This window comes from Cryptomeria japonica, chromosome 7 (genome assembly GCF_030272615.1).
Source record: "Cryptomeria japonica chromosome 7, Sugi_1.0, whole genome shotgun sequence".
Classification (NCBI taxonomy): Eukaryota; Viridiplantae; Streptophyta; class Pinopsida; order Cupressales; family Cupressaceae; genus Cryptomeria; species Cryptomeria japonica.
Window position 1 is genome coordinate 352,398,708 of NC_081411.1, and position 9,580 is coordinate 352,408,287.

General features: G+C 33.6%; 1 protein-coding gene across 1 annotated transcript; it reads right to left on the reverse strand.

Moving 5' to 3' along the window:
- Window positions 1-2,317: 2,317 nt before the first annotated feature.
- LOC131038717 (germin-like protein subfamily 1 member 7) lies at window positions 2,318-3,720 on the reverse strand. Its single transcript, XM_057971241.2, has 4 exons — window positions 3,375-3,720; window positions 3,155-3,291; window positions 2,935-3,071; window positions 2,318-2,846 (listed from the first exon to the last, which is right to left on the reverse strand). Exons 1-4 carry the CDS (start codon window positions 3,587-3,589, stop codon window positions 2,673-2,675), a joined length of 663 nt encoding a protein of 220 aa, XP_057827224.1. The 5' UTR covers window positions 3,590-3,720; the 3' UTR covers window positions 2,318-2,672.
- Window positions 3,721-9,580: the final 5,860 nt, after the last annotated feature.

The following is a 9,580-nucleotide window of genomic DNA, read 5'->3' on the forward strand; positions in this document are numbered from 1 at the left end:
CACTTAATGTTTAATTCCCTATTTTAGTTATTCAATTATTTGTTTGCTTTTGACTTTTGTTTATTTCTTTTACATTTTACTATAATCTTATGCTACCATACATGAACCATGAACCCTATGCTTTTTTTTATCTTTATCATGAATTATGTTTACTTTTCTTATTCTTATCATATGCCTACGGTCTTGCTACTTCCTATTTATTGCCTTGTGTACATTTATAAAGAAACAAAAGATATATGCTCACTAGGGGAAGAGTACCAATAGATAACATAGTTTCAATAACCATCACCTTATTGTCATGTTGACCCCCCAATAGCTGTCATAGTGAAAACACCATTAATAAATTTGTTTTGTATCAATAGCCGATCATTTTTTGTAATTAAGTGGCCCATTTGTGCACAACTATTGGAACATTTGTCCCATTTGTGTACCACTATTGGATCATTTGCACACCACTATTGGGACATTTGTCAACAAGTACTAGTGATTTTGAGTTGACGGTTACTAGAACATCTTTAGTTAGGTATCAGGCGACACTTTGAAATGTGCACTTTTTGACCTTTGTGCGCATAATTGATTCAACAGCGTGCATCATTACTACCTAGAAGTGCTCTTCCCCTATTACTATTAACATATCCAACTAAAGGTCTTTGATGTAGGGAAAAAATAAATCATATAAAGTGTAGTACATATCTTAGTATTTATTTCAATTTAATATTTGTACATTTTTATTCCTTGTTTGTCATGTTTTCTTATTTCACTCTATTATGAGGGAGTTTATTTTTCCTATTTTTATTCCACCTTCAATATTCTGACTTATGATATTTTTCTTTTCATTCAACATTTTGTATATTGTGATTTACACTTTGTTTCTTAAAGAGGTTTTACCTTTAGACCTTATGCTCTCATTTTTTCTCACATAAAATGTCTTTCCACATGCATTTTTTTTAATTCCCCACTTTTGATTGTTCAATTATTTAATGTTGTATTTTATTTTTTCTTTCTCTTAATGATTATTTACATTTTACCATAATTTCATACTACCTTATATAGACCAAAAAACACTATTTCTTAAAATTTATTATGACATATTTATTGATCTTCTTTCTTGTCATGCCTACCAACTTCCGACTTTCTATTTATCATCTTATGTTCATTTCTAAAAGAAAAAAAAATATCACTCACAATATCTAACTAAAGGAATTAAAACACAGTTACAAAAAGAACCACAACTAATATAAGGGCATCTATATGCTTTTGTATTATCTTCAAAATCGTTATCACCATCAACTTGCTCATTAAAGGAGTTTGACGAAGGAAAACCAATCAACTCTTACAAGAACAATTTCCTAAATTGTATCCCCACAAAAAGATAAAAGGAAAGCATGTTTTTAGGTACATTATCTATCAATTTAATCCAAGATAATATAAATTCATGTGAAAAACACCATTCACAAATATCATTCAAGGATGAACTGCAAAGCTTTTAGAAGAAATATAAAACCCAAGACACCATACAACAGCAATCAATAACACTCAATGGGACTTCATAAAACCAAAAACAAACATCATACAATATTAATTTGCAAAATGATACACATAATCCAATACAATCATCAGATATTATTAGTACTTAAGATGATGTAGAATCTAACAAATTCATCATTCAATATCATTATACCAAATAATAATAAAATCCAATATAATTTTTTTTACAAAATCAATTAATTTTATAAAAATACATTAATCTTTACAAAACTTCAATATTCTTACATCATCTATTTTAAAATCATATCATTGCGCCTTTCATTTCATTTAATTCGTATGCATTTACACCAGATTTCTATCCAAACTTAATTTTTTTAAATCACCTACACAGATTTTGTTCACATAAAATAAATAATTTAAAATATCATCTACATAGATTTTGTTCACATAAAAGTAATTTCATTCCCCTATTACAATATTTCATTTTATTTATTTAGTCAAACTCTCTAAACTTATCTTGCCCAACCTATCAATGTTATAGCTGGATACACGCTGTAATTCTGACATACTTTAGGCAGGTAGATGCTGTACGAGGAGCTCTATTGATTGAATCTACAGCTGACATTGTCCGGTGTTTTAACACCGTCTGCAATTTAAATAGAAGTTGACAGTATTTTGCAATCCCAATAAAAACTACTATCAATGAGCTCTTATAACACAACAAAAAAGCAATTAAAGATGCATAAATGTAATTTAAGGCTTTTGGTAAGAAACTGTCCAGATGGAAGATAAAAAATTTAGATGCTAAACCAAAACCTCTGAAACAATGGAAGATAAAACGCAGCCAACATATAAATTAAACATTGTAACACTTCAGGGTTTGAAATGAAACCCTAAAAGAAAAAATTTGTTCAGTTTTCAAAGTGTAACTTGCTGAATACAAGATGGAGTTGAGACTGAAATATCTCGATTGAAATGGATCCCTCATTTCTCAACTCTAAATAAAAGAAGTATAAAAAAATGATTTGCAACATAAAAGCCTTCATAAGAATCATTACACACCATTCACTCTTCCGAATCTGATTGTTTTTGCTAGACAAAAAACTCTCAGATCCAGTAAGAACAAGCATCGTAAACAATAGATGCCCTTTATTTGTGTGAGCAGTTACAGAATAATATATAATCTAATAGTCTACAGTGACATCTTTTCCGGGAACACAACCACTTTTGGATGTTCTCTTTAGTCCAATCCCATACGGATATATCGTCGACTGTAATTCTTTCACATGCTGTGTGGTGATGTTGAAGGCAGTTGCCACGGTTCTCAATGGAAACTTCAATATGGCCTCGCTGGTTGTCTGCAATATCCAACAAAAACTAAATATGATACCCATTTTTCAAAATGGGTATAAACAAATAGGTATAAATATATGCTTTGAATCTTACCAGCACACCAGGATTTTGACTGTTGAGAGCAGAGATATATTGAGCTTCTTCGCAACCCACATTCATTTCAAAATGCATCAATCCCCTCGGAAAAATGGTGACATCTCCAGGGTGCAGAATATCGATGAAAGCTTGACCTAATACAGTACTGCAGGCCTTTAATGATTCTGCAATAACAAAAAGTTGATGATGAATGAAGCCAAGCGGGATTAGGGTTTACCATCAGTGTCAACAAAACCAACTTGAATAGGCCCTCCTGAGATAAGGGTTAGCATTTCTGTGGCTCGTGGATGCGTGTGTGGTAAATTTACCCCACATGGAACCATCTTGAACCTCACGATTTCCAGGCCCTGTGATCTGCAATGCCATATTCTGTCACTGCAACTGCAAAACAATATAGAGATTAGAATAATGCTAATAACGATAAGTTAAAATCTTACTTCGCTGCAGGAAACTTGGCATTGGGTCCCGAAGTGGCAGCACGTACTCCTCCTGAGTCTATAGTAACATGCCCATTAGTGAAAATATCACGAAGAGTAAAGTTTTTAACTCCTTTAGGGTAGTCTGCAAGAGGATCAGGATCTGCTCCAAAAACACCTGCATTCATAATATTAAGAAGAACAGCTGCAATAAGGAGCAACTTCATTGTGAACATTATATCCGCAAACTCTGCAAGCTCATTTAAAAGAAATCACTTTTTCTTTGAAAGAAAATTGCTGTTCGTGTATTCTTATAGGTGAGAGAGAAAAGCCTGTACATAATATGGAGGGAAAAAAATTGCGTGAGTAATTTACAGATGACAGGAAGTTTAACTTTGCATTCAATGCGAAAGTATGTATACCTGTTTTCGACTTGGCGGGCAAGTAATTGCATTATCTAAACCATTTACAGAGGTGTACGTCCAACTGCCTTCTGTGCAAATCAACTGTGGTATGAGAGAGAAACTCGTAACCTCCATAAAGTTTTGAAGAAGGGTTTGTTGGTGAGTTAATTGACATAAATATTGCTCATTAATCAATTAAGTAACGTACAACTACAGAAATGTACTTTTTAATTGAACAAATATGGTATTATTATTATAATTATTATTATGAAAATTTGAAAATTTGATACTTGCAAGGGAAAATTATCATCTTATATAAATATTCAGGTTTATTTGATAAATTAAAGTAATAAGTAATAATTGATTTAGATATATTAAGTGTAGAGAATAATAAGTTCTTTTAATATTGGCAAGTGTTTCTGGATAAATTGTGTAAATTAATGAAAGGTATATGAATAAGTCTAAATTAATCTAAATCAAACAATGAGTATAAATGAGTATATTGAGGGTTAAGTAAATTTGAATTAAATGATAAGAAGTATAGAAAGTAAATGAAATGGATAAAGGTATATAGCTTTATAATTGATGAATTGAAATAGTTTGTTAAAGACTACAGATCTTAGTTGTATAAATTCTCTTAGAATTAATGTGTAGATGTAGATTTATTTTAGAGAATGAAGTGAAAGTATTTTCTTCCTTAAATGTAAATGATATGTGAATAATATTCAAGTGATCAAGAGATATGTAAATGAGTGCATTAAATTCCTATAAATATAAGGGTATAGCAATAAATTACATGTTTTTTGTACCATTAGCTCATGGCAAGAAATAAAAAAATAAAAGAACCAAAATTTTAAATTAAAACTTGAATTTGAGATGTTCAAGACCTAAACTACAAGGACACCTCATGATCATGTAAATCACCTTTAAAACCTATAGGGCCTAGAATATAGTGGATAAGAAATAAATCTAGGAAACTGTGCATACATGTGGCTGTAATGAATGTATTGATAAGGGAAATATATCAGTGTGTGTCTATGTAGATAAGGTAAGGATAGGTGTATTAGAATGTTTATAAGTGGATAGGTAAATGGCACGATCAAGGGACCTAACATTACAAAAAATTGTGTCATATTTTAATGTGTAAGTCTAGTAAGACACTTTCATTGAAATGGGAACAAAAGTAAATGAGCAATGACATGGATGTAAATTTTACTATTACATCTTTCCCTCACAATGAGGTGCAAGTAAATTCTAGAATCCACTTTGTGCAATTGAATATGTAGCTCTAATAAATATGCCTCTATGATAAATATTTAAATATAAAATGGGTTCTATATAGAGTAATGGACCTTGGAAGATATCATTACGTAATTCTTCCATCTATCATCTACTCTCTTTAGGACCCTACAAAATAGAGGTAAAATATACCATGATTAGATTCTATAAATAAGTAAGAATAAATAGAAACTATATCTCTCTATCACTAATTAGATGAGGTCGAGAGATTACACTTGTGTGAGAGGTGGTAATAATTAACCTTATTTTGTAGATGATAAGTGATAGCGCACATGGAGCTCAATGTATGTCATCTACTAAATATTGGTCTTTGTATCCACCTATAATTATTTACAAAACCTAGCATGAGGTGTTAATGATATTGTACATCCTAAAACTAGTCGTATATTTAAGATACAAGGAATTGTAGGAGTGAAGAAAATAGTACATGAAAATTAAATATATATTGAGCATGAAATGATGCAAAGTAGTGATCTAAGTCAATACATCATGTAATAAGCATGAAGATTACACAAATTATAAGTGTGTTTAAATTCATGGGCTAAAGATGGTACTATGATGTTTCCCTAGCATTGGAAAATAGAAACAATGATGTGATGCTCAATAGTAAAAAAATATTATGTACTGGGTGTGTACAACATTAGAGTAGCATATGCCACCAATCTATCTCCAAGAGCATAAGCACACAATGATAGAGTTAAGGAAACAGGTTCCTAGTAGTGATAATGATATTACATTGCATGTAGATATTATATGGAGAAGGTTCATAACATCCCTAGCATAACATCCTTACAACCTAGTTATGTTATGGAGGTACACAATATGGAAGGGAAGGCATAACTTTGTAGGGCACTGATATGGTATAATAGTTTATGTTTAGGTCATTTAAGCACAACAATGTAAGGTATAATAATGAAAACTTGTCTATCAATATAAATAAACCCACGTGTGTGAGGCAATGTGATAAAATATAAATATGAAATATAGGAAAGTAGGATGTCCTAAATATAATATTTGATAATATAAGCACATTAATTATGGGGAATGCAATTCTCCAAAATTGAAGGAAAGATATTTTAATGGATGATTACAATCACTATATAAATCTACCAATAGATAACAATGAAAGTATAAAGAAGCAACATATTTAATCATAAAGGTGCATCTGTAAATATAGTTTCTCTCAAATGATATTAATATCACAATGAATCTTATAAAGGAAAAAAAGGGTAACAAAATATAACTATAGAATTGTTGGCATTGAGTTGCCATTGACGTCAACATACACAGATGTAGAGTTGAGCAAAACACAAATGCAGAGTTGAGCAAGCTTAACAAGAATGGAGTTGGCGAAAATGGTGTGTTTACCGCTTTGTGAAGGAAGGCAAGTCTGTCATTGTTTTGTTGTAATCGTTATTTCACCACCATGCCTTCTGCGATACCATGACATGAAATAGAGGTGACCATAAAAGCTTTCACAGTTTCACGAGTGTAGCATTTACTGCCATGACTACAGCGATATCGTGAAAAATAAGAATGTTTACTATGATAAAAAGGCTATCGCCATTTCTCTAGTATGGACCCTAGCTTGGCTAAGCCGCTCGCGACATGGCGAAAAAGAAAAAAGTTATCACAATATCGCAGTCAATGGTCAATGGACTACCTGACTATTTGCAATATGGCAAAAAAGTTGATGACTACCAAGTTCTCAGCGATAGTGCGTTGAGAAAAAAAAATGTTATTGCAACACTACAAACATGGACCCAATTTCAGCCAAGTTGTTTGCATAGAGATAAGGATAAAAAAGGGGGGGAATTATCACAATATCGCAGTCAAAAGAAAATTGATTTCCATGTTTTCTTTGATATGGCAATAAAAGGGTTTTCACTACTCATATGTTGACCAAGTCTTCTGCGATATAGCGACAAAAGAGTCTGTGGGGAGAAAAGAAAGAGTTTTCACAATTTTGCAGGTTGACCATCAAAGAGTTGCTTGCAATATGGCGAAAAGGTCAAAATTTGTCGCTATTTCACAAACCTGCATAAAAGAGTAGCCAAGCCATTGGCAATATAGCAATAGAAGAAGAAAAAGATGATGTCAACATAAAAGAGGTCCACGTAAACATTTCCTAAAGAAGACCTGATGAAGAAGAAGGAGAAGTCAAAGACGTAGCCTGTACGAGACGAATCCAATTCCATCTGTCAATAAAAGAGTCCAAACTGTTGATAGAGAAGAACCATGTAGATACTTTGAAAATAGTGGTTATCAGTCCAATCCAATCTGATTATTTTTATTGAAGCTAAAAAGGTGGATACATTTAAAGCCTGTAGCTACAAAGCAAGTAGAAGATCGTTTGTGAGGCTCGAGAAGATCTGAAAATGAGATATCAGACCTAAGATTACTAAGAATAGTAATTTAAACACAAAATATTAGTAAGAGGATGCATTTAATGATGGCATATATTTGTCTGAATGGAATAGACAAAGGATCTAATCGACCTGTATGCCATGATGTGCATTCAATTCAACTCCTAGCAGGAAGGTTAAAAGGAAAAAGAAAGAGAAGAAAAACAGGTAAGAATAGAGCGAGGATAGATAGAGTGAAACAAAGAATAGAGAATAAAGATAGTAAGAGGAAGAGTGTGTGGATAGAAATAGAGCAGAGTAGAAAAGGAAGAATATACACACAACACAAAATAGAGAAGACATAATTGATGAAAATAGGGAAGACAACTGAGAGGGAGGGGGGTGAATCAATTGTCACCAAATTTTATAGAAACTTACTTTAATCTCATATCTTATAATTAATAGTGAAAGCATAAATCAACAACACAACATGAACACACATAACACCAAGATTTTTAACGTGGAAAACTTGGTCAAGGGAAAAACCACGGTGCGAACCTACCCACAATATGATGATACCTTGTTAGAAGTATATGAAATATTACAATGGGGAATATACATACATTCAGACACACTGCCTAGAGCTCACTGCTCAAAAACAACAAAGGGCTACAACCCTGTGAAGGCTCACTGCCTTGCAAACGGATTTGGATCACTTCTAGAAAATCATGAACTGAGAAATAGCATCCTCTATACTTGGTTACAGTTCTAGTTAAGCACATAACATCTTTCATAATTCTCCACACTTTTGCTCTGCTTCCGAATAATTAATACATTATTTGTTGGCATTGTGTTGTCATTGATGTCAACCGGTATAGAAGGACAACCAATATGGGAATATTGTTGATGCGCAATCATTGATGTCAACTAGTCTAGTAGGTTACCGGTATAGTCTATCACCGGTAGGGAGAGAATGTTATTCAGTATAATGACCATTGGAGTCACCAGTACACAAGTTAGTGTTTGACTTGTGTGGAAGATATGGACAGGAGACCGGTATGATATAACAACCGGTAAATGAAGATATCTGCAAGAGAGCAAGATGTTGGTCAGTTGATTGTGATGAAGAGGCAGAATGTTATCAAGAATTACATCAACACTGGAGGAGAAGCATGTACAGGTCACATATATGTTGTGCGGATGTCAAACATCAAGACTCCCACCGAATAAAGATGCAGTCACCATTTGAAGAGATGACTGACAGTGAATGTGCCCCAACCGGATCATATGTGCCTATTTGTAGATGTATTTCTCAAACAGGGAAGCAACATTGGTGCATTACATAATGCAGATGACAAGGATCCACTCCCACCAGTAAGTAGAGCTTATCTCCTATTATGCATGAAATGCATCTTAGTTTTTGGAGAGAAGACAACTAAGTTAAAGGAAAGTGATTGAAGGCTCACACCGGATCTATAGGTAAAACAAAAGGATGCATCAAGTGCATGAAATCAAAGATATGCACTAGACCGACAAAGAAGGTATAATGAGGTACCGGGACAGTTGAAGTGTGATGGGTTTGTCACCTTGACAAACCGATTGAGATGATATCTGGTCTGATGATGAAGAAGGAAAAGTTGGGCAGCTATAGATAGAGAGTGCAATTGGTATGAAGATTCCTCAAATGTAAACAATTGAAGGTTGATGACATGGTGTCATCAAGGGTGCCTATCGGTAGGTATGAGAACCGGTAAAAGAGAAAAGAGGCTAAGTGATGTGCTCCTTCTTGATGAAGATGAGAATATGGTGGATTGATATGATTGGCAACCGATAAAGGTGCTCCATCGGAAGAGAAGCCAAGTGCAAGGTAATGGTAGATCGGTTAGGGTATAACCGATAGGGTTAGTAAACTGGTAGATGAAGCACTGATATTGTGTGTTGGTCGGTGACCGACATGGTGACCGAGCTAAGGTGCATGTCGATGATGATGACATGTAGGACACATGTGTCATGCATGTGGTGGTCGGTGAAGTGTGGGCCAATGAGGTAGTTGTTGATTGAGTCTACATTTATGGTCGATCCCAAAAATCATGGAAGTGTTGCAAGGGTTTGTGGCTTGAGGTCAGACGGACAATAGAGATCTAGCAAATACCGTTTGACCAGATCGAGGCAGGTGAAG